This window comes from Aythya fuligula, chromosome 1 (assembly GCF_009819795.1).
Source record: "Aythya fuligula isolate bAytFul2 chromosome 1, bAytFul2.pri, whole genome shotgun sequence".
In the NCBI taxonomy this organism is placed as follows: domain Eukaryota; kingdom Metazoa; phylum Chordata; class Aves; order Anseriformes; family Anatidae; genus Aythya; species Aythya fuligula.
The window spans coordinates 123,790,019-123,816,449 of NC_045559.1; the positions used below are offsets into that span (position 1 = coordinate 123,790,019).

The following is a 26,431-nucleotide window of genomic DNA, read 5'->3' on the forward strand; positions in this document are numbered from 1 at the left end:
GCCTACTCCAAAAGGGTAAGGTCTCAAGGAACATTGGCCCACTTTGACAAAGAGAATGCAAGTTCAGAGGAAAATTTATCGTGTGACAGCTTTCCCCTATTTTATTTTATTTATTTATTTTTTTTTAAGGATCAGTGAGAATTTTCCCACTGTAGGAGTACCAAAACTAATTCAATTTATATGTATATATATGTCAGCATAATACACTTTTGGCAAGTGGCAGCTTTTATACTCTTCCATCCTTGGTTCAGCAAGACATTTTTATTCCTAGATGAAGCATTTCAGCCCCTTAAAGTCAGAAGCATCGTTCCATGATTTACATAAAAGCATTCCCACTGAACTCAGCAGCAACTGAGAGATACAGTAAATGGGTTCCAGATAACATTTAAATAGCTGTACTAATTACACCACACAGGAACATGATCCCATAACTCAAATCCCCAGAATAACCAACTAGAATATTAAAGGGAAAAGAGAAGAAAAGTCAGTACGCAAAGGAATTTAATAAATAAATAAAACATTCAGCATAAAGGAGGTAATCTCAACTAATTAGATGCCATAATGATCTTCTCACAATCTGTTAGAGGTGAGTAGTAGTTAATAACTTCACAGATTTCCTTCAATCCTTTAACAAGGAAGGAATGACAGTTTCTAAATCATTATTGCTCCGTCATCCTGGACTGCTGCCAAGAACGTGGAACTTCAGGACACCTGTCAATTAACTCATTCCTACTGAAGGCAGGCTCATCGTCAGCCTTCAAATCTATTAAAAATTAGTGATTAAAAGCCATCAGATCACAAGCCATGGCAAAATTAAAACTGGAATTGGTCTCTTGAAGGACAACAGTCTTCGACAACAGAACAGAGTTGTCTCACTGAATTAACTATATACATATTTTGGAAGATGAACTACATGATGTAATAGACCTTTTTCCATCTCTAGCACCTGTGGTATATAGTGGTACATGCCAAAATGACTGGCCACCTGATGGACAATTGTGTGTAAGAGTCAGATCTAAAGCTTTTCTCTAATCAAAGCTTTCTGCAGGGGTTCTCAGTCTAAGTACAGGCTTCTCATTGATTTTTCTTTTCCTCTAGGATGACTACTTTTAACTGTAAGTTGAAAAATATAAAGTTATGCATTGAAGCAAAAAAAAAAAAAGAGGTATAATACATATTAAAACATCAAGACAAGTGAGCTATTATGATTTAAAGAAATTGATAGATTTCTGTGCCAATACAGAAATGATATTTGCCTAAGTTAAAAGATGCTAATTATGCTGAGTTCCGAGAGAGATGGGGAGAGGGAGGGGATGAAATTGAAGTTCTTGCATGAAAACCAAAACATCAGCTGTCATTGCCTCATAGCCAGGGAGTTCAAAAAAAATCAAAGTCAAGGAAGTCCTAGGTTCAGCAAGTGAAATTCCAATCAGAACAAAACTAATGGGAAGTCTGCAAAACACTTAGAAAACTGAGTTGAGATTTCCTTGTGGTTTTGTGTCGGTCTTCCATGCATTAATTTCAAATTAAAATACAAGAAAGCCTTTGATAGATGGATATCCCAGTAACATAAAAAGCACCAAGGAAGAACAGTGAACTAACACCAGAAAACATGCACTACACTAAAGTCAACCAGAGAAAAGAGGAAATTAACCCTTAGTGTATCAGCTGTGGCACTGCCTAACAGAATGAGGACACAAAGAAAGTAATTGAGAACACCAAACTGAAGGGGGAAAGCAGCCCATGGAAACAATGATTACCTTAGGGTAATTGCCCTTTTTCTGGGCAACTGTTCTGCAGGTTCCCTTTACTTGAACAAAAAGCTGTTTGTACCTGGAGGTCTTCTATATCACAATCACAAACCTTTCTTACGCAGGTCTTCCAGGAAACGTGACCCTGAACTTCAGCAAAGCAGCTCAGCGCACAGTCCCGCTTTCCTGATAACTTCCATTCATTTAAACCCGCCAATTTCTGGTCCATTCCACGAACAAGGCAAGCAATTATAAAGAAAGCATTAACTTAACGAGGCTTAATCAATCTGAGATGAATCAGCGAAGCAACTGTTTGGCTACAACTGTCTACTCCTATCTCAGTAGGACTCGGAAGCTTTGGTGATTCTTTTTACGTCTTAAAAAATAACACACGGGGCTTCCCAACGTCATTAGCCAAATTTTAAGTGTTTCTCCAGTCTCATGTAATCACCAAGCCTAGCACAAGCTCAGCTAGATATGACTGCTGGGAGGTAGTACCTGCACTAAGGTTCAAATGACAACCTAAAAAAAATATTTTTTTTCTCCTAAGACTGTCAGTTAGAACTATGAAAACACAAAAGACTAGACGTGAGAAAGATAAAGGGAGCTGTATTTTTTTTTTTTTTTAATTTTGCTAAACCAAGTGTTAAAATGGGATTTTTAGTTGCTCAAATCAGCAAATGCACGCAAGTATCAAACTGTAGACCAGATATCAACACATACAATCTAACCCTACTCCCTGAAACCTTACCCAGTAAGTCTGATAAAGGGCATAGCCTGAAGCTGAAGACAACACTACCACCAGCAACACCTCCTGCATTATATTATGTAAAGCCCCTGGAATGAAAATAAAGAGAGCAAGTGTAAGTTAGGCTTTCACATGCATTTCAACCATTTATCAAACTCTAAAATTTGGAGGGGATTTATTTCATCCAGCTTTGGCACTGCCTCCTCTCTTCTGCAGAGGAAGTCTGAAGAAATTAGTTTAGTCTATAGGCCTGACTTACAGCTTTCCTCGCGTCAAACCTTGCCTACCTACATTAAAAAAATCTGCATCAAGTAACACATCTCACCTTGCTGAACTATGTCTAGCTTTCAAGAACCCTTTGTTCCAAGCAGGATTCTTGATGTCACGTACCAGAACATCCTGTATTCTAACAAGTGTGCTGTACCAACAGCAGTAGAGACAGCCTACCTTCCACAGATAAACAGAGGCCTTGAACAAACCACCTCACCTGAGAATAGCATAAGCTGTTCATGTACAGCTTCTAAATTAAGCCAATGAATCCTGGTATAGGCCCAGCAAAAGGCCATACATGCAAGAGACTACAGGACAATCTATGCAGCAAAACTGACCTTCTAATAACGTGCATTTCACAACAGAGAGCTTTTGCACGGTGGGCAACGTTCCCAGGAAATACACGTGAATGTTGGTTGTGAGATCAAAGTGTCACATTTTTGAGAACAGTATGAATATTTAAGTCTTGTGGGAAACAGACACTTCAGTTAGATCATTTTTCTATACTCTGAGGAGTACAGGAGTGCTTGAAAAGGAAAATGGATTTTCTCCCTTAATTTGACGTCTCATATTCTGAACATTTTATTAGCATCTAGTTATCTAAAACCATGGTTTCTAGAATAGGCCAAAGTCCAATTTAAGATATGCGAGTGAGGCAATAATATCCTGAAGCACAACTTCTGTTAAGTCTCAAAAACCCAAATATTTTATGGCAAGCTACCAATGCACTAAGAAAACACATACTGCAAAGACTTGCGGTGCTAACAAATACACAGGCTAGAGAAAAAAATTAAACAGCAGTTAGCATTGGTATTCCTCCAACCTTAATAGTGGGTATTAGAAAATGAACTTATTTGAAAATGGAACTTAATCAGTTTACAAATGGCGCTGTGTTGTTGCAAAAGCTCTCATCTTCCGGGTGGAGCTCCTGTGCTCCTACATCCCTCTTCTATGAGGCATCTCCCTGCCTGTACTCAGAGAAAAGAACCACAAAAGATGGTTTTTTTTTTGAATGTCATAATTCCTACAATATTAGCTTAGGGATATGGTTTAGTGGGGACTGTTAGCATTAGGTCAGAGGTTGGACTTGATGATCTTGAGGTCTCTTCCAACCTAGAAATTCTGTGATTCTGTGATTATAGGCAAGATGAAATTATTTCTTCAGTTATTCTAAAGCCAAAGTGTGGCAAACTCTCTGAATTCACATATGCCCACCATTTTATGGCATACGTGAGTCTTCCCTGTTGCCACTGGATGTGGACAGACATTTCCACCTCTCCTAATCCTGAGGGACCAGCTCTCACCCAACACACGTGGCTCCTACAAGGGCACATACTGCTACATTTCAGATACTCTGAAAAATATGCCAGAGCCCTTGCTCCTTAAAGTCTCCTCATACCCCGGCTCTCAGTTTTACCACGATTTTGAGTGAGGAATATCTTGCTGTTACCTAGGCAGCCGCGTTAAGATAAGATTCAAGCAAAAGCTGTATCTTTTGGCAACATGGGAACAAAATACAAGATAGGAAACCATAAGAAGAAATAAAAGTACAGGAGGAGGAAAAACACCAACAAATAAAAACCCCAAGTGTTCATCCTATTAACACTAATCCTACAGTTTCACAGTCAGGTGTGAGCTGGAAAAAGGCTGGTGATGCTTGACCCCTTGTATCTCATACTGGGTCTGCCCCCAATTTCTGACCTCCTCCTTTCTATCAGCTCTAAGAGCATGCAGTGAGTCACTGAGTCATTGATCCAACAAAAATCAATTTGGTTTTCCCCTAGAGTTAGTTTTCAAGTCAGACCACCAGGCTGATCCAACTCACCATGTGGCCATGCAATTGCTAGAACCCATCCATGGAAATCAGTAGTCAGGAAGCGAGAGGCACCACACCTCCGGTGACAGCACAGTCGTAAAATAAGCAGCCACGAAAAAGAAAGCCTCTGTATCCCTCCGACTTGCTGTACCCCTCACATCTGATCAACCTTCCTCAACATTTCTAACTGGACATCCATTGCATAAAACCTTTCTGTTCATTAAAGAACACCACCCAAAAATAAAATGACAACTCTCCTTCAGGCTAATTTCCTTCTTACACTGAATATTCTGGCCATGGTTTTTAATTGAAATGTTTCATTTCCTCTCTTTGGAGATACAGAAGTCTTTATCAGACCAGATGCCATCTCACGCACTTGACTTACAATAATAATATTCAATTTCAACAAATGTTAAGATGTTCCACAATTTTTCTACTACTTGGCACTCTGTTTGCATTTTCAGATTGTAAGCAGCCTCTCCCTCGAAATGTCTATTCTGACTTGCTTGGGGTATTAGCATGCAGAATAACGTACACAGCTTTTCTACTGGCTCACAATTGCATAGATAACGATCAATTTAACAATAGTGAGCACTGGTTTGACACCAACAGCTTCCATTTCGGGACACTGCAACAACTTCGCGCTACTTCTCGGAAGATTTCAGTTTGTCATTTCTATATTTAAAAGCAATTAAGAAACTCTTTGCCTAGACTTTTGTTACCAAGTTCCAAGTCTTCCAAAAATGTAACGCTGATAATGTATTCCTTGTTTAAATATAGATGGCATGCTTAGATGAGAATTTCAGAGGCTCCTTTCCCCCATCTAACATTCCCGTTTCTCCCATGCTACTACATGGAAGAAACCAGGTACCTGACAATTGCCCCACTCACATGACAGTTTATGCAGCCTGTTTAATAAGGGCTGTAGAAGCTATTAAGAGAAAGAACATGATGATCAATTTACCTGGATGAACAAGACTTAGAAAAAAAAAAAAAAGCACAGAAAGAGATGCCTGGATTTATTTTTTTTTTTACAGAATACAATTACAACAGACAGCCGTTAGCCTGCTTACCTACCCTTCCTTATTTTTTTATTTTACTTTAAGTGAGCTCATCTTTCTCCACTTTGTCTTTCTCCTCCCTCATCCTTTCTTTTCCCAGACTGCTGCAATAACATGCTTTTATTCATTCCTTTTGACTGCCAGGGCCTTAAACTAATTATTAATTGAGAATGTATCTAAGGATCTCAATGAGAAAGTTGGAATTAGCCCAATTGCCTTTCTCCCCCTTCTATTTTGCATACTCTAACAGCAGATCTACCTGTTAGCTCGGCTGAAAACAGCAAATGTGTGATTTTCCTTTCAAAAGCAAGTTTGGTGGCGACATGGGCAAAAACGCGTAACAATGAAAAACAATGTAGAAAAATGAAAGGCCATGGTTTTGAGTGATAGCCATTAGCAGCCACCCTGTCTACAGATAAAACTGTCTCAACAACTTTGCTGTCCTGTAAGAAAATCCTGCAGTAGAGGGCATCCTGAGTTTGGGAAATCAGACAACTGACACTTCATCAAAAGACTTGTCCTTTAAAGAGGCTAGAAAGGCATGACCTTACACTGCCTGCTAGTGCAGAGCTGGCTGGCTGTACAACACCAACTCATCTTGTTTCCAGTTGTTAAATTACATTAAAGGACATCTAAAAATATATTAAATATTTTCCTATTACTTTTCCATGCAAGCAACTGCTGTCGTTACAACAAGAGCAATGCCCAGGCAAACACTTAGTAACAGAGAAGGGGGCAGGGGAAGCCCAGAATCCTTCTAACGAATCCTTCTAATCACTCTCGATCAATAACATATCATTTGGATTACAAATACAGAAATATTTTTTTTATCTTTAAATTTGTTGTAAGAACAAGAACTGAGATGTTTCTAACAATCAAAATAGGAGAACATTTATTTCTTCCAAAAAGGTAAAATGGATCTGAGCTATGGTTTTAACTCCCCCATCCTAAATTTTTGCTCATTTTTTTCTTCAAAATGCATTGATAATTGTCTACCTTTGATATACAATACATTAAATTCAGAGAAATTTCACACTGACACAACCCCACCTTCCCTTCTGGAGATTACCCACAATTGAATAAATAAACAAACAAACAAGGAAGACCCATCTGAAAAAAAAAACAAACAAAAAAAAACCACACACACATATAGCCAACATTTAAAACACTTTGTGACAAAAATGAAAGCCTTAATTGATTAATGATCTCAAGGTCTCTATCGCCATCTAGTGAAAAATCCCTTCCATTACTACGCTACCCAGATAAAACATACCTCCTTCAAAGGAATGAGTGAGGCACACTAATTGCTCTTCTAGATCCAGCCTATGTATGACCGGAGTTGTAAGACTTTCGTATGTTCCTGCTGCATGTTACAAGGTAAATAAAGTTCAAGCACTATCACATATCTCACTAAGGTTGACTGATGACAGCTGAGCTCTTAGGGGAAATTTTGTCAAAGGTTTAAAGATGACCCTGTCCTAGCACCGTGATCTGACTTTATAAATGCCACTTTTCCCATGTTGCATTTAACAATTCTGCTATTACATTAACGTGAACATGTCATACACTAACACAGCTTAAAAGAAGATCTTAAACTAGCAACAATCACAAGTTTTAGTCATCATAAGGAACTCCGTGGTAGTTCCACTACATTCGATGCATTGGCACAGCCAAACCACAAAACAAAGTTACCGTCCACGAGAGACAATCCAAAACACTCAGCACTATGCACCTGCAGTACCCAGCCTTCCTATAGCCACGGGGTCTTCAGTCACGCAACTAGAACGCAGCAGTTCATAAAAGTCAATGCTTATTCTCTATCAGCTATGCTAGAACTTAATGCTGTGGTGAGCTTTAAGAACTTCAGTTTGAAATGTACATTCTCTGCTTTGAATTATTCTGTTAAGACTTATGGTTGAACTATAATTTTATTAAAAAAAATATTAATTTCACTTTTCATCCTATACCGTACTTTTCCCACTTATGCATATACATTATATGCATTAGAGACATCTGCAAACCTACCTGCATCTTCCAGATCCTCACCAAAAAATAAAAAATAAAAGAATAAAAGAGCTACTGATTATTGATCATCATAAGCGGCCACTAAAGTTTAGAACATTAACGTTTTTTCTTCAATAGTTATTTTTTAATTTACCTTTTCATACGGAAGAGCCAAATCCCCTGATACTTAACATTCACCTATTCTATATTAGCATTTACTGGTAAGAGGAAACCTGTGAATGGAAAAACTAAAATAAAGTTAGAGGAACATTTTTGTAGATTAACTATTCCAACTAATAAAAATAAACCAGAATGCTAAGGGGTCATCTCATGTCATCTTTTATGGCAGAGAAGCACTAGTCAAGAAATAAAGAACTTATAAAGCTGTATCCATTTACTGACTACCTACATAAAAACGCCAGTTTCCATAACAGAGCATATACAATGTATTTCAGCAAAATCTATCATACTTACACAGAAGTACAAAACTTATCATACTTACAGAGAAGTACAAAACTACAGATCACTCTGAGAATTCTCAAGTTTTCAAAAGTTTGTTATCTCCACAGCATCCAGAATAACAAGTACTAACCTACTTCAAAGACCACTAAAAAAGAACTTAAAATTAAAACTTCAGCCCTACAGGAGGTGCTGTACCAGAAGAGACCTACCACAACATTAGTACTCCACTGATCCCAGCACTAGTGCTGTCAGTTGAAGCCTGGCTCCTGCCAAGGTCCACAGCAGCTCTGTGCTGTGCTCCCAGCAGCCTCGTGTCACAGACATACTTTTAGAACTGTGCTGAAGACAACACATTTTCAGGCAAGAGCACGTCAAAGTATCAAGTCCTTCCTCAAACTCAGAGCAACACAACCGTATGTGCAAACGTGCGCAAAGAACGCAGAAAGCAAGCTCAGGTCTAGCGCCAACAGAATTTTAGAGGTATGAAATCCTTCTTAACCAAACATCAAATATGTGAAAAAAAGTGTCTCAAAGCATTCCCTACCAACTACTCTAAGATTTCCCCACCACCCAGTAACCCATTTCACCGTTACTTTGGAACACCGAGGTTGGATGGGGTTTTGAGCAACCCGGTCTAGCGGGAGGTGTCCCTGCCCATGGCAGGGGGTTGGAACCAGGCAGGCTTTAAGGTCTCTGCCAACCCAACCCATTCTGTGTTTGTACAATTCTATAATGCAGAACACCACAATTTGATGCTCTAGTATCTCATAACCGGTAAGTCATAGACAACTGAGAACAAACCCTATGTGCAACTACAAAGGATTTTTTCCTTTTAAACACAGAAGCCAGAAGCTCTGGTATCTATACAATGCCTAGTTTGTGACAGGTGCTCAACATGACTAATGGAGATCATTAAAAAAAAAAAAAAAAAAAGTAAAATGCATGACTTGTAAAACATTGCTAGAAAATAAAAACTACATGACATTCAGCTGCTTCTCATGCCAACTTTGTAGACAAATGCATCAGAATCTTAAAAAACCACAACATACACACCACTATTTCCTTACAGGAAGTGCCAACATCAGAATTCACATGATACGTAACTCATTTACTGTTATCAAAACTGGAAATTATTTCCTAGTTAAACACGTGTATAAGGGTAAGCATACTGGTTACATAAATCCCAGGAGGTCAGCAGATGTGGGGTTGCCTCTAGAGAACTGCTCAGATGGGACATCTTTGAAAAATAAAGATGTGCTATCAGAAGCAAAACACTCATGCATGTTAGCTGGAAGTTGTAAAGGGACCTCCAGCAAGGAGTACATGCCTCTGAACCCCGATATCAACCTGTTCAGTTCCCTCCTGGAGGAAACTAAACGAACTAACAGTTTGACCAAACACTGTCACATTCATTCCCTGGACCTCTGCAGATCACTGCTTGGTATTCTCTTTTATAAAGAACTCTCAAGCAGCACCATGAAAAAAATGTGGTTTAAGACACTGTATATGAGTGGTACGCTTTGGATCTGAAATGACTATTTTATCCCCAACTGATGGGGTCTGCATTCAGCTGCCATCCTAACCAATGGGAAGAGTAGTTTTGCCTATGAAGTTAAGAGTCTCTTAAAAAAAATCTGACCTCTTGAGGCTAATGTGAAGCTTCACCCTAAGGAAGGGCCAGTTTTTGAAAATAAGGCCCTAATACAGAATCCACAATCCACTGGCACCAAGGGACTAGTTAGTCCTGTCACTAAATTCACATTTTCAGGGAACTCAACATACCAGGGCACAGGACAGATTGGCCAAAGACAAGCTCATCCAAGCTGGCATGTACCACTAAATCAAGACTGAACCATCAAAGCAAAACTAGAAATCCATGCAAAACATGAAAGCAGACCTGATTTTTTTTGTCACCATAAGCCAGTCTGTTGAAACTAAAGAAGTGTAATTCAAAATACACCTCTAGCTGAAGCTAGAGCTTCAGCTTGTCACAGTTTGAGACATTTATCTGATTCTTCTCCAGACACCAGATTATTTTTTTTTTCTTCTGCAGTACAAGGAAGATAAACACTACATTTATGGAACCAAAATCAGGTTTGAAAACAAGTAAAGACCACTTTTTAATTCAATGAAAACTAGGTAGCTCAAATTCACTTTTATGTACATGTGTTCACAACCTGTTTAATGACTTACCTCTCTCCCTTTATGGGTCACCAAAGCAGCCAAAGGCTTGGCATAGAATCTGCTGTAGGAAAATCCCAGGCAGCCATACATACTGTTAGCAGTGAGTTTCAAAGCTTTCTGTCTGATATCATACTGAAAAGAAACACAACCAGCAAAAAATGATACAACCATAGCCAACAGAGAACAGAACTCAATCTTCACAATTACATTCACAGCTTTTTATATAGTCTGCAGAAATGATGGGCTCCAAGTAAAGCACATTACAATCACTGCTCACTACTAATCATCCCTATTCTGCAAGGCTGATCAGTGCACTTAAGGGGAGTGGGAGGAAAAAAATCAAAGGAGTTCCATAAAACACACCTGTAAATAAAGGTCAGGATTTAAGTCTGGCTGCTTCATTAACTGCTTAACTTGGCGCCTTCTCTCCACCAGTTTCCTGATTTCCTTCGGCAGAATTCCCATTTCCAGAGATGGGTCCGGAAGCTCTGGAATCTCTTCATCTTCTTCAGCCTGTCAAATGATCACTGCTGCTTATCATATTTTTTTTCTTGAGGGTTCGGTTTTAATGTGTGAAGTGAAAAGCTTGGGGAGGAGGAATGGACACACACACACACAAACAAAACAGCTTATATCTACCCCTGCAAGAGCACTCAAAGTGCAGCTTAGGACAACAAGTGTGAGAGGGGTTTTTTTTGTGTGGTATTTCACTTGGTCCCTGCTGGGGGACAGGAACAAAGCTGTTCTGTCTGGAAGATACCCAGAGACATGGACCAGTAGCAGGGAGATTTTTATTTACTTATTTTAGTATGTGTATAAATACATACACGTAAATATAAAAATAGACACATAAGTGTGTGAAAGAGATACGTACAAAAACAAAAAAAAGTTGCATTATTTCAGCAGGGAAAGGATTGTGTGCTTTTATTTTTTTTTTTAATTCTCTTATAAGTATTTTTGGTATTCTGAACTGTAAAATGGAGCACACAATCTGTGGAACTGATTCTTCGAACAAGGTAATTGGCAAAAGAGAAATTGACAATAACAGACTGAAAACCCTACCCCAAGCAACGGCAGTACAGCATAACAACAACCTGACAGAAAGTGCATTCTTCCTCTTAATGTAACTGAAGAAGCAATTGGTCATAAAAATATGAAAATATATTTCAAGTATAATGGAAGAGAGAGAAATACACAAAAAGTAATAGAGAGACTATGAGGTTGGTAGTCTAGTATAGCAGCCTAGAAAGAAAGGTAACAAGAAACGACACTAACATTTGACTAAATATCATGCCATAACAGAAATCAAAAAAAGCTGTTTTGAAGCACACTTAAGAAAGAAGGATAAATCCCCAGGAAGTTTGGTGAAACTTAATGAAAGAGCTCCACATACTTTTCTCCTCGTTTCTGCTGTGGTACTGACATTTCAGTTGTTATAAGACTAACTATGTCTCACAACTACTTATGGACAACGCACTAATTCCAACTAGTGAGCTGATCCCAGTTAAAAATAAAAGCCTCAAGTTTAACCTTTAGCCCTGCCCAGCTCACTGCTTCAGTTTACAGCACAGCTCCACCACCAACTGTGCCCGCACAGCTGAGGGAAGGAGAACAAAGAGCCATGGCCAGGCCATGGCCAACACAGCTGCTAAGGAAACAGGACATGGAACAACACCTTCAGGTGGTTTTTCAGTTGCCTTTAATACACTTCAGTGCTTTGTTAAACAATGTGATTTCAGCAAAGCTGACAGTCTCACCTGCTGCTGACAGTCTCAGGAGCGCTCCTTGACAGACACACACACAGTTCCCCTGCTGTCTAACAAAGGCTGAGTTTTACTGCACTCCTTCCCCAAGCATGAGGCTTGTGTCTCCTCCATTCAGGTATGTTTGCATGAATTCTATGGCGACTCTACTTCAAAAAAATTGGCCAAGGGTCTCAGAAATTGCTAGGAGGACGTGGGACTGAAAAGGACCAATGGAACCTGACTAAAAATCTTGTTTCAAGAGGTACCAAACTAGAAAAAGATAGATTTAGAAAGATTCTAAGAAGGTATTACTGAAAGGAAGATGACAGATATACTACTCACAAAACCCTAAAACAGAACTTACCAATGATGCACCTTTAAATAAGAATCACTTTTTCTAAGTGTGAGGAAAAAAAAGTTAAAAAAAAAAAAAAGCCAGAGTGAAAGAGAACAATTTCTTAAAAAGCTAATTCACAGAAAACACACTAAACTTAAGACAGTCACAAGTTACAGCACAAACCTCTGCCCTTTTTTGTGCTTCTGATGACACTCGCTGCACTGTTGTAAAGCAGATGTTGAACTCCTGAATAATTGATGGGTACAAACTGTTGAAGTCGAGAAGCAAAATAAACTTGTCATAAAAACCTAAAACAGAGTTTAAACAAAACGCACGATTACTAAGTCTCACTAAGGGCTTGAGCTCCACAGTTAACATTTAAGAGACATAATACATAAAGTATATACTTAGAATAGCTGTTGAGATGTACCACTACCCATTGCAGACAACTGTCAGAAGTGGAACGATCCAACCCTATTAACTCATCAGAGTTGAACAGATAGCTTCTGTGTTACTATAGGACACTTGTACAGTTTTCCCCACATAGAGGAGAAACTGAAAGAAAACTTACGTGTCCATTAGAAGATTATATAGATACACTGTCCTAATCCCTCTCAAAAGCTTAATTTCCTTACAAAAAATAAGAAAAAAGCTTCCCCGGGGTTAGTAATTACATGTTGGGAATTTTATTGTATCCCAAATGAAACAAACCCACACCAAACTCCCCCAAGATACACAGATTGCCCATTGCATTGACATAACCTACCTGTATCTAACTTCACAGAAGAAAGGAAATTGCCACATCTTACCGACTTTGGGATCCAAGACTAAGCCCCCAGCATATGCTGCTTTCTTTTTCCCTATCTTTGATTTATTCTGATCTTCGAAATCTTCATCTTCATCCACCTACATTTGGCATTTAAAAAATTAATACCTAGTCTCCAACATTTCCATACTTTTGGAGGAGTTAATTTTGGCAAATCAAATATGAAATTGGGAGCCACTGCAAACAGCTCCTCTTAAATACATGCAAAACATGGCATTTTCATCATGATCCTTATTAAAGCTCTCTACATCTAAAACGCGCATTCAAGCCAACTCCTATGGGAACAAACTGACCATGAGAGATTACAAAGATTTAAGGAATTGCCATCGTTCAACATAGCACCTGCTATGTATTTTCTGGATGACTGTAAGAGTCAACACCAAGAAAAAAAATAATCAACTTATGACCCACAAAGAGGTATTGTTGTACACTTAAAGTTTAGTTTTTGGAAGTACAATAGGTAGGCATCAATTAAACAAACATTATTATTGACCTAAAAAGGATTTTGTTATTTAATTACAGTAAGAACTTTGGTTCCAGGTGTCCAATGCTATTCCAAATAATTTAAAATTTAGTAATACAATCAACAAAATTTATTGCTTTGGAATTTGCTGTTGAACTTATTTAAAAGTAAAACTAAAAAGCAAAAAATAGTGAAAGAAATGCATTCTGAAATTTGAATTTGTTTACTAGCAATCACAGATATTTCTGTAAACATATTTACTATGGCATTATCCAGAGGATTTTTCTTAAACATCCTTGGATCTTTTACCCATATTCTCAAGTCATTTACCTTACAGATCATACTTGAAATATGGTTCATCAATAAAATGGATTTTCTTAATTGTAGAACAAGCGTACATCTATTAAGCAACACAGCCTATCTTCTGTAATATTTCCTTACAAAGCCAAGTGCTTGGCTTATTTCAGTTTAAAACTAAAAGAGTAACTGAGTTTCCATAGATATACAATGCGAGAAAGGTGATACAGCATCCTTTTAAAACAAACATTTCTCCATTGTCAACTCAGCAAAAGCATTTTTTTTTTGCATTAACCATAAGCTGTAAAGTTACGTTATATCTAAAACAGGCTGTGTGTTTTATATGTTCTCAAAGAAAAGTAATATGCAGATTCTTATATTTTTTTTTTTTTTAATAAAAATTATCCAAAAGAGAAAAAACTAGACTTACCAACTTAGGTATAGGCTTTTTGAAAACTTGTTTGTCTGGCACTATGTAGTCTTTTTCATAAAATGCATGAAGCAACAAGAACTCGTTACGCTCAGATCGTCCTCCCATCATTGTCCTTGACTATAGAGTGGGGAAGAAAAAAAGAATTTTATAGCAAAGCACTGAAAACACACGTTGACATGCAAAAATATATTAAAAATGTCTTTCATCTACTGTAAATTCACCTAGCATTGCTATTATGTTGTATCGTTAGCAGACAAAACTGACAAAACTCAAATGTGACATCCTTGTGGAAATTTTACATTATTACTTAACTAGATCAAACTCTCACACAGCAAAAAAATGTACAGTATCATATATTCTGAGTTAGGGCTGGTAAATGTAAACTAGCAGTCAAACAAAGAAAACAGAACCATATGTGTGGGAGAACAGAGGTGGGAAGAAAGTTACAAAAATGTACCATAACATTCCCAGAGATGTTTGTGATCTGCAGGGCCAGTGGCAGAACATTCAGCTCACACATAATCTGGAGAATGAACTTGGCGTCTGTCCAGGTGTTTTCCAGCATGAATATTAAGTGAGGAGAATCACTGGAAAAAGAAGTGGAATGGCCTGTTAAAGTAAATTCAGGCTCCTTCATAATCTGCAGTAGATAGGGCCTGTAAATGGTACACAACTCACGTAGTACTTTTAGGACATTAGTGTTCAATTCAGCAGCAATTTTATTTATTAGCTTTTAATTAAAAATTAAAAATTAAAAAAAAAACAAGTTTACACATCCTATCAGTGTATCTAAACCAATGCTTTCACAAATCAATTTGCATCACACATAATAAGCCATCACACGCCAGCAGCTTGCCATTATGAATAATTAACATTATCAAATACTGTTAAGATAATATTTTATTTTACCAACACCAGTATGTTAAGTGAGTGTTCCCATGACCAATGAAATAAGCAAGCACAAAGTCATTTAACAGGAAACAAAATGGCACCTAGACTTTCCAGCAAAGCATTAAAAACACAAGTCAACAACATACCTGTACATGTTTAGGATTTCCTCTGGTAGGATTGTTACCTTCTCCGTTTTCAGAATCTGGTGGACCAGTTCAGACAAATGGTAACTCTTGCAACGAATTAATTCTTTAGCTGAAATTTCTACATCACAGATCATCCGGCCACAGGCAGCATTCCTTTCACCAAACCCTCCTCGACCCTTTGCCACATCAGAAAAGTAGAGGAAAAGAAAAAAAAACAACAACAACATAGATACAAATTTTTAACTGAGAACATATACCCAAAATACATGCGTACAGGACTTGGTCAAGCCATCTACCATTGAAACATTCAGCCTTTATAATCACACCCTAAATGAATTCATGGTGTACTTCAGTGCATGTAGAAGTTAAGAAGTAGATACTTCACTCTCATTACTAGTTAGATCCTTAATTCTTAAACTGTTGTGAACGTTGTATCATTTTTTTTTAATCCTTTTAATAATTAGAACAGTCCCAATAAGAATGTGAGAATAGATTTTTTTTGTTGTTTATTTTTGGTCCAAGGATGGTTCGTTGTTTTTTTTTTGTTTGTTTGTTTGTTTGTTTTTATAGTAACAGCAGAACCAAAAGTTAAAAATAAATAAATAAATTACTCAGCTCAGCCTCTATGAAAGACAGGAATAGACGAGCACAATCAGGCTTTGCACTTCAATATGCAGAGCCTCACACACTGTCCTCTGAACAAATACATGCTAAGAACTACAGAATTATTAACCTAGCCATTCTCCATGGGATGATTCACCAATCAATCCAAATTACATTTTCTCATTTTACAGTTATAGCAGACAAAGACAGTTACAGTAAAGACTATTGCAATTAATCTGTCATTACCATCATCTACTTGAAATCTGTAAACTAAATTAGCCTAACTTGAAAATCAGTTTAGCTTATTACTGTAATAAAAGTCATATAAACACTCATCATTTCTGATCCGGGACACATGAAATCTAGCATGACCAACAGTCAAAATACATCAGTGTCACATTTACAATTCCTCAACAAAATTAATTCAATTTTAATCATATGCAACATAAAGGGTCTTAAAAGACTTGAGCAATCTTATTACCCCAAGCTTTGGCATATTGGACCTCCTCAGTCGACCTATCTTGGACCAGTGAGGGACTTTGCACACATTAATTCTTTGAAGCAGCACTTCCAGATCAAATCCATAAATATTATGACCCTTGCAGCAGAAAAAATAACAAAAAAAGGTTACGACAAATGCAAATTGAAAGACTTACTTTCACACAGTCGGTATTCCTTTGCCCTTTGTGATTTTTTCATCTAATTGATGGCATTATCTCCCTCATGGAAAGCACTTTCTAAGACAATGTTCATCAACAGTACTCATTAGTCTCAACACTAACAATGCTGTTCAGCAGAAGAGCAAAAACAGCTCTGTAACTGGCTCATAACACTCACCATTCAGCTTTATGCTTCCATAACAGAGGTTAAGATTTAAAAGCCTTCTAGAAAAAGACTACATTCTTTATATAGCATGTAAGGTTAGCTACGAGCAACTCCCTTCCTCTCCATCCATGAACGTCTCCGTATTGACATCAAAATGATGGAACTTTGTTTCCTTTAACACTATGGTTAGGCACTGCTGTTAAATCCAGACAGGCAGACATGTCGCTCAACGTTTACATAGCAGAGTACTCCAGCAATATTTTTCAAGTTTAAACAGTGCTAAGGACATCGATGACACTGGCTCGTGACCACAGCTGCAAGCCAAATGCTACCCTGATGAACAAGAGCCTACACGGACCAGTCAGGCACCAGGAACCAGGTTCACCATTTCAGATCCATCTGTGTGGTACAATACGGTTCTACAGAAGAAGCTGCTTAAAATCATCACGAGCTCTACAGCTGTAATAGAGTGGTCCTCTACCTGTACTATCATTTACTTCAACGGCACTAATTACTCCAGGTGCAAATTAAATCACACCAACACAGCTCTGCTATTCCTAGGATCAGAGCTCTCACATCCCCACTACTGGCATCCCAAATTTAAAAACTGGCTGCAGTGCACTGATTCCTACCACAGCCACCAAGAAGCTAGGCTTGTAGGCTCGGATACCAGGCACAGTGAGGTGGGATCACATCAGGAATCTGACTGCTCGTTTCATCCTATTCTCAACACCTGTTCCAATTATTTGTATACACCTCCATAAGAATACGAAGTTGTATATAAACAGCCTCAGATTACTTCAATTTGTCTTCAAAACGTCATTAAATTCAGGATTGTATGCTAATTAAACTTAACAAAAAAAGAAAATGAGTAATTATAATAAATTCTCAGCTGCCAATACAGTAGAAAACAAAAGAATGCTCATCACAAAGCTTTGCTTAGAGCCCATGCATTTGTAAAGGTCATCATTTTGATTTATAGTATAAACACAATCTAAATGGTGATACAAAATTATATGAGCATCTAAACTGAAAAAGACTCCGTATACAAAGAGCTCCCATTCTTCTGGGACATCACAAGGGTTTTTGTTGTTTGTGTCTTCCTGAGTTAAGAAAAAAAATACTTATTTCAAATAACATGGAAAAACTGCCTATTTCAGATATTATGGGAAATAAAAGGATGTATAAAACGCTGGCAGGGGAAATTCTGCATCACCTTTGTACCAAAGTATACCTGCTGTCTTATAAGCAAATTCAATTCATGAGGCAGTCTGAGATAAACATTAGAGAAAGGACAAAAAAAAAATAAAAGGGGACAAAGGAAAAAGAACAAAGCTGACCAACTGACAATATGCTTTAATTTAACTCTCAAAGTCTCAGAACTACTCACCACAACAACATCTGGGTCAATTTTGTGAATCTTCGCAAGGAAAAATCCCAGCAGTGTTCTCTCTGTTGCAGCTATTTCTATTTTAGCATTCTAAAAGGAGCAAGAGAGCACCTGATTTCAATGACCCAATAAGTTTAAAATGGAAACATCTCCTCTCCCCTACTAGTTACGAGACAATAATAAAGCACCACAGAGTTCTCCCTTTCCTTCTGTAATTCAAGGCTTTTTGTTCTCATTCACATAGACATAGAAAGCTTTTCTCAGAGGCTTTTTTCCATTTTGCTTTTGTATGCAGGTGTCTAGTGATATTTTAAGAGCCTCCTAAGAATCAAGCACACCAGGAAAATGCTCCATGTACATCCTTCACTTGTGGGCTTAAGATCATGCAGAAACAGAGGAAAAACAAAAACAGGTTATTCTATTATTCTGTCAACCCTCCCATTGCCCTTTAGAAAGGGTAAGTTTTGACAGACTTCACTATCCAAGGGAAGAAGAAAAATTTTCCTGGCTTATTACAAGTACATACTGATGTATAATGAAAATTAATTTTATCCTCTTTGCAAAACGTTTCAAACTCTTTTGTCTAACACCCCATCTATCTTATAAGCACTACTAGCAGCAGTGCTGAACTGCATAAAGCATACACCTCTGTTTATAGAAGCAATACAATAAATACCTGGATTTAGGTTTGCAGAGTGAAAACTAATGAAATAATCGTGCCATTCCTTTGCATATTTCTCTTACATGACTCACCCAAAGCAACATGATGTTCATATTTTGAAGTACTACAGTCAGAGGGCTAACAAAATGAAATTACCTTCTTTTTAATAGCTTCCTTGAAGTCATAAGGAAAAATGCAATCATTTGGTTTGGACACAACTGCAAGAGAAATCATATTTGTTTTTATATACATGTTCTTAATCGTATTCTCTGTAAGAATCCATCCACAACGAAGGGAGCTAAGGGAAACTGACCTCTAACCCTAAAAAGCTATTCTTATGTGAATACTTGCCTTTAATGTTTATGTTGTTTAAAGCACAAGATCTTTCTATTAAAAAAGTCATGTCTACCAGATGACAATTAGTCTTTTAATGAAGATCGTATGTAAAAAGCCTTATGCATCTCCTCACCTGTCACTGATCTGGCTGGTATGATTAATTAAATTATTTAAATTATATAAATTAAATGATTAATTAAAAGATCAGCAAAGAAAAGCCACAAAAAGAACCAACTGTGAGGTACTGCAAGGTGCCTACTACAAATCTAGAGGTCAGAAGTTTACAGCTTCTTTTAAAAAACTGCTCTGAGACAGTAACTGATGAGATGCAAACCCAGAAACATCTCACCTAGATTCTCTCTTTGCAAGAACTACTAACCTAACATGCCAGTTTTGTCTGAAGACTATTAAATCACTTCTGAATTCTGGGTAGACCCTTTAAGATAAGAGTAATCAAAAAAAAGTATTAAAATAATCTAATATTCTGACTAGAATTATCAATGGAGATTAAACTGTTCTTCACAGTTTAAGTATTTCCTCTCACGGGCATTCAAAATTCTTTATTATCCTCCTGCTAGGGTCCAAATCTCAAAATTTAGCTACCATACTGCAAAAGATTGCAAAAAAAAAAAAAAAAAAAAAAAGCTTGTTTAGGAAAATAAATATGTCAAGTTTAAATACAGTTCTATTGAGAAGAACTAATCTGAAAAACATCACCCAAAAAAACACATGATGAAGTGAAACTAACAAAAACTAGGAACCATACAGAGCAAGGTTACTTCACATCACCTCAAACTAAGATGTGCAATCAAGTTTTCAACAAAAAGTCAGTATCCAGTAAATAAGGAGAAAAGAGAGTCAAAAGTTAGTCACTTTTAATAAAAAAATAACAAGTTACTTTAATCCACTATTGCTGGAGTGACCAAGTGAAGTCTAAAAAAATAAAAAGAAAAATCCCACCCCACTCTGAAAGAAGATGTTTTCTACACATAACCTGTTCCGAGTACATACCACAGAAATGTGTCTGAAAAGGAGGCTGAGGTGGGGCTTTATCCAAAGGAAATTTCTGATGGATCAGAGCTGCAATGGCCACAATCTAGACCAAGGAAGTACAAAATACATGTCAAAATACACATGATCTATTATCAACATACATTTCTTCTCCACCCTGACAATTTAAAAAAAAAAAAAAAAAAAAAAAAGTTTCCTTGCCTGCTTTCTCTTACTTCCACAAAAAAAAAATAAAATCCTTTATTAACACAAACTCCAAATATAAGAAGCTAAACAGAAGGTTATCAATTGATCTCACGTAACTTATTCCTAAAGATTATCTCAGAACTTTGACATGAGAAATCATTCATTTTGGAAAACTTTGCTTTTATAAAATTTTCTTGAGTCTGAACAAACCCCATAATTTAAAGGATCACCTATAAAGTACAGGGGAGATGTGGGAGGGGTAAGACATGCAGAAGCCTTCCCCTAGGAAGGGCTGCCCCCGAGCAAGCAGTGAAGACTTCCAAAAACCCAAGAAGTAGCCAAGAAGTTTCAGTGTTCAGAAGCTCTGAACTCTACTGATCCTTCTGCTTGTTTTGCTGGCAGAGGTCCTGACTGCCCCTACACTGGTTAAGAAAATGCAAGAGAAAACAAATTAAACAGGCTTTAGAAAATCTTGGTAAGCAGAGTTCTACTGGTATCTGGTTTACGTACCATTAGGTAGGCTTTAATTCGACCAAGAAGGCTAATTCTGATTGAAAAAAAAAAAGTGAGCTTTTTTTTTTTTTCCACTCAATAACTGAGAGACAACTATCCTATAAAAGCTCTTCCTAAGTTAGAGAGACCTATATTACAAAACAGATAAATGCTTTGTGGCCTGCAGTCTGCAATTGAGGATGGCCACCGTTATCTTTCCTACTTCCCGAGAAAAGGAAAGAGCCTCACAGCAGAGTAATAGGTACTAGCAGGTTCTCATTCTACTTTGAAAAAAGTAGTTTTACCTAGAACATGTAACACTCAAGTCTACAAAATAATAAAAAAAAATCCATTAACAGCTGTTCTGGGACAGTCTTACTCATAATTATTATGCATAACAGACAAAATAGAAGGCTTTAAAAATACGTAGGATCTACTGTCTCAATAAATGATGACCAAACTGCTCCACGGAACCCACAGAGTTTGATCTATACCAGCAACCTCTAGTAAATGTTTCTTTGAAGTGCTTGCAGCACAGGAAGGTTATTCAGTAGCATATATATTCAGACATGCTTTATAAGATGAAGTTCTTCCAAGCCTTTTGAAAAAAAATTAGTGTAGTACAAAGAACAAAACAACACCAAACCAAAATCAAGAGCAATTACTTACCACGTTCTGGTGAGTTTGAGGGTTCTGGGTGGTCTTTATGCTGAGAGACATGACCACAAGCGGAGGAGGAGGAAGAGTATCTTTAACCACGTTCACCAAAGCAGGCTTCAAGGCCACTGCCTCTATCTTACACCAGCTGACTGACTGATTGGAGGGCTCTAAGGAAACAACACGAACCACCTTCATTCTTCTGGGAATCCCAGGTAAGACTTCTCTAGCAGTACCATCATAAAGAGTGTGTTCCTTCTATGTTTTGCTTTTGTGGAATAGTCCAAGATCCAGATTAATCCTGCCAAAATTTTGGGGACTCCCAAGGCCCTCACTCACCAGTCAGAAGCCTAGTCACATCAGGGGCTCTTTAACACCAAAAAAAGCGAGGGAATATTTGTATCTAGGCCAAGATTTTCTGTCTCTCCTTTTAACAGCCGAGATGCCCCAAGTCTACTAAATTCTCAATTCACACATCAGTTACATTTCTGAAGTTTAGGCAGACACGTTTAGATGTGGCAACCAAAAGAAAAAATCAGAAAACATAAATGGGTAGATGAAAAAAAGTTAACTACCCATTATCATTTGATTATTTTGGCCTGTCATTCCTTACTTGCTTTAAGAAATAAACAAATGCTCATTCACAAAAGATGCTGATGAGGTAACTCTGTATAGGCTGTTACAAGGAAGCAGAGGCCACATTTCTGAGGGATTAACCTTTTGAAGACAGCTGTCGGTAGACATGGTTATCTTACTCCCTGCAAAACTATTTGACACCTTTCTGGAAACCCAACACTGACACTCAAACTGCACAGGCAGCTTTGTTATTGATTACACTCTTTGTTGACACTTCGTTATTGATGACACTCTTTGGAGAAGCCATAGGAGACTCATCGAATGGTTGGAGACATGCTTATTCTAAATCTCTAAGGTATGACGAGGTACAATTTGCCTATTGCAGCCCAAAATTTTTACTGGTGCCAGCTTTGTACGAGCTAGGTGTTGAAAAGGAAAATTATCCTATCAGTATTCAATACTGTCAATACTATATTTGAAGTGCCTCAAAGATTTTGTCCAGTATGATTAACACATCCCCATGTTCCTGGGAATACACAGCACATGCCCAACGATTATCTCCAACCAAACCAAAGTAAGGCAGCATAACCACCTGTAAGTAGTACATGCCACAATCAAGAGGCAAAAAGGATTTCAAATACAAAGGCTCCACACCACAAACTTTCTTTAGTGCAAGAAAAAAAGCCATCTATCAGTGGCTTGTGCTTAAAAAGATGTTTGTTTGTTTTTTCCTGAAAATCTAAATTACTAAGAGAAGAAAAAGGAGTACATTTCTAGGAAAGTAACTTTTAGCTATCTCACTATATTGCTTTATACATTATATAAATTGCTTTAGGGTATGCACCAAAAAGCAGCTTCTATGGACTGCAGTTCCCTCATGATGCCATTCAAAGCTATCATCTGATCTGCACAGTGTGCAACTTCATACAGACGGAGTTCTAAAATATGAAGAAAAAGTTAGAGTTTGTACTAGGTAATGAAAACTGCACAGTTAAATTACAAAATTAATTTGCTAGATGGGAATTTATCAGTAGAATTTACGTTTTTCCTCACAATCTATAGTTATGTGCGTTTTTCAACAAGCAAGAATTTCAGAAGCAAAGCACCATACGTGGATTTTTTATTTCCAGCCAGCACGGTCCTTTGATCTTCCTACTCATCAAGAGGAGTTCCAGGCTAGAGGTGTTAGTTCCAAATACATGTGAGAACGTTTCTCCTTTCAGATCTTGGGGCAGCCGAGGGTATTCAGCCTAACAAGTAATAAAAAGCAGTCAGTCCTTTCCCACCACAGTCATGTTGACACACTACATTCAGACGCCACCTTAACAAAACCAGGGAAGATCTGAAATCACTGTAATTTCCCACAGGCAAAGCCTTCATCTGTAATATCTTATGGTAATTCACGACATTACACTATTGACCCTACTTAAATGGGTGCATAAGTACCTAAAATCAGGACACTAATATAAAAATGCACCGAAGCAAACCTTCTTCATCCATACTGGATGCAAGAGAAGTATTATCATCAGGCAAGACTACAACAGTGCTCAATGACCATTTTAATAGAGAAACTTAATTAGATAGTTACAGTATTTGTATGACCGATGATTAAAGCTGGATAAAGTGTTTCTGCACAGCTGAAGAAAGATCTAGGACAGATAGCAAATCTCTATGGGATGCTGCTTTAGCACCTCAAACTAGCATAAAAAATGGGTTAAAAAGGCATTACCGCAGCAACTGGCCAAAATGGTTCACAACTGCCAAGTCCTACATTTGAAAGCAAGTCAAGTATTTCTGCTAATTAAGAGTAGCTACTGATGTTCTCATGGGATCTTTTTCCCATCTTTGCTGCTCAATTTTACAGCTCTTCAACTGAAGATTTGCTCATCCAGCTGCTATTTGCAAAAGCCATATACGCAGAGATACCAGCTATACACGTGGATTCAACAACACATTCAAAGGTAGCAAGCAATTTGAAACATCTGACAGCACTTCAGGCCCTGACCCAGCACAGCTAAAGGGCTGTTTGGCTGGTTACGTGATTTGGTAGCAAGACAAGGTAATATAAAAATACTTGGAATATACATACACAATAAGCAAGTTTTAAGTGGGGGAGAAGGCAGGAAGAATGTAGCAGTTTTTATATGCATTTCTCCCCCTCTCAGGACTTATTTGCACAGATACAGCTAACACTGACAAATATTAGTCTTCCTGATAAACAACTTTTTTTTTTTTTGTTAAGGACTAACGAGTAGCCAAATGGTAACAAAAAAAAAGCCACAAGCTTAGGCATTAATCTCTGAACTTGGGGAATAGGAAACATCCCTCCCCTTCATCAATAACCTCCCCCCTTCCCCCCCCTTTTTTTTTTAAAGAAAAAAACAAACAATGACCAACTACCTACACACCTCAACACAGGTACAGCCACTAGCTACTAAGGGTCAAGTCCTACAATTTTTTCTTTAAATAAAAAAATATTAAGTGGGTAGGAAAGCAGGTTATGTTCTTTCATCAGACAAATTATACTTACCGAATACTTAACTTCTAAGTATTCTGACTTTGCTGGAACATCCGGGATCTCAAAAGCATAATATTTTTCCACTTTCTATATAAAAGAAAGATATAGTTACTTTTCCAATAATTCCCAATTGAAAATTAATTCTGTCCAATAGGAAAGGTTGTGAAATAAAGGCCAACCAAAACACAGCATTTCAAATATCAAGGGTTTGGATCATACATTACCACTTTTGCAACTTCTTTGCATTATAACCATCTAAAGATAGTAAGACTGTTTCAGTTCTGTTGGTCTTTTTAGCATGAACAGTTTCTACAGAATTGATTCACATGCATACTAACCATCACAAATCAAAAAGCATACAGTAAGCCCTTGCTTCATCAGATTGTCTTGGAGGCCAGGATAGGAGACAGGCTGAGGACCTTACTAACTCAAGGCAAACAACAGCCACTGCTCTTCCTTGTCCACCAAGCCAGTCGTCTCTTTGCAGAAGGCTGCCAGCTTGGTTAAGTCCCATTTCCCCTTTGTAAATCCACACGGAGCACTCCCAAGCACTTTGTTTCTTGCTTTTTTTTCCTTGTGCATGTGTAAACACCTTTCACAACTAGATGTTCTACCGCCTTCTCCCAGGAACTGCGCTGAGGCTGGATCAGCAGGGTAATTCCCTGGATAATCCTTCACTGCATGGCTGAGGTTGGAGGGGACCTCTGGAGGTCATCATCTTGTGCACCTTGAGGCTAGCAGTGACACTTCCTTTCTTCAGTCCTCAGGAGCCTCCCCTGATCATCGTGACCCCTCAAAGGTAACCAAGAACGGCCTCACGGTGGAATTGGCCAGCTCCCTCATTCACGGGTGCATCCCATCCCATCCCATCCCAGGGACCTGTATCTATCTGTCCAGTCCAAGTGTTCCAAGCCTTTCTTGTTGCCCTTTGCTTTCCTTACCAGATTCATCTCCAGATGGGCTTTGACCTTCCTAATGCACACTTGGATGGTGCCTGCACGTTCCTCCTGGGTCACCTGACCCTGCTTCCACCTCTTGCATGCTTCTTTTTCTCGTTTGAATCTATTCAGAAGTTCCTGGTTCATCCATGCAGGACACCTACCACCTTTGCTCGACTTCCTCCTTGTGAGGATGGATCATTCTTGAGCACAGAGAAGGTGGTCCTTGAAAAGTAAATGAGCTCTTCTGAACCCCTATTCTCTCCAAGGACATTTTCTATAGGATTTGTTCCAACAGGTACCCAAGCAGGCCAGAGTCTGCTCTCTGGAACACCACGATTATAATCCTGATTTTTGATTTTTTCTCCCCCTCTCATGATCCTGAACTTCAACAACTCTTGTACACTGCAGCCAAAGCTGCCCCTGAACTTCACATCCCCATCCCGTTCTTCCTTGCTTGTAGGAACGAGGCCCAGTCCAGCGTCTCCCCTCATGAGGTCCCCAGTCAGCTGTGTTCAGGTGTCATTATTGCATTCCAGAAACCTCCTGCATTGCTTGTGCCCTGCTGCACCACCCCTAGAGCAGACAGTGGGGTTGTTAAAACCCTCCATAAGGAACAGGGCTGGCAAAAGTGAGGTTTCTTCCACTCATCCAAAGGCCTCATCTTCTGTTTCCTCCATCAAGCAGCCTGTAGCAGATACCCACCATGATTTCACCCCACTGGCCTGCCCTCTAATCTAGGCCCAGAAACACGAGCAGGAACTGCCCCCTCACCATCCCAGCCCATGGTTTTTACCACACCCT

The 26,431-nt window shown here is 38.2% G+C and overlaps 1 protein-coding gene and 1 non-coding gene across 3 annotated transcripts in view; both read right to left on the minus strand.

The window, feature by feature from the left end:
* The window catches only part of POLA1 (DNA polymerase alpha 1, catalytic subunit), a 199,593-nt gene that overhangs the window by 156,008 nt on the left and 17,154 nt on the right, over positions 1–26,431 (minus strand). For both annotated transcript variants that reach the window (XM_032191650.1, XM_032191640.1), the window contains exons 13-26: positions 24,702–24,776; positions 23,283–23,421; positions 21,608–21,765; positions 20,261–20,345; positions 19,070–19,131; positions 18,253–18,342; positions 16,519–16,635; positions 15,435–15,610; positions 14,855–14,984; positions 14,395–14,514; positions 13,188–13,284; positions 12,562–12,686; positions 10,660–10,809; positions 10,306–10,428 (exon numbers count right to left, since the gene is read on the minus strand). In XM_032191650.1, the coding sequence (XP_032047541.1) occupies positions 10,306–10,428; positions 10,660–10,809; positions 12,562–12,686; positions 13,188–13,284; positions 14,395–14,514; positions 14,855–14,984; positions 15,435–15,610; positions 16,519–16,635; positions 18,253–18,342; positions 19,070–19,131; positions 20,261–20,345; positions 21,608–21,765; positions 23,283–23,421; positions 24,702–24,776 (1,647 nt within the window). The remainder of the gene's footprint in view (positions 1–10,305; positions 10,429–10,659; positions 10,810–12,561; positions 12,687–13,187; positions 13,285–14,394; positions 14,515–14,854; positions 14,985–15,434; positions 15,611–16,518; positions 16,636–18,252; positions 18,343–19,069; positions 19,132–20,260; positions 20,346–21,607; positions 21,766–23,282; positions 23,422–24,701; positions 24,777–26,431) is intronic.
* LOC116485240 lies at positions 12,826–12,956 on the minus strand. The gene has a single exon (XR_004252839.1).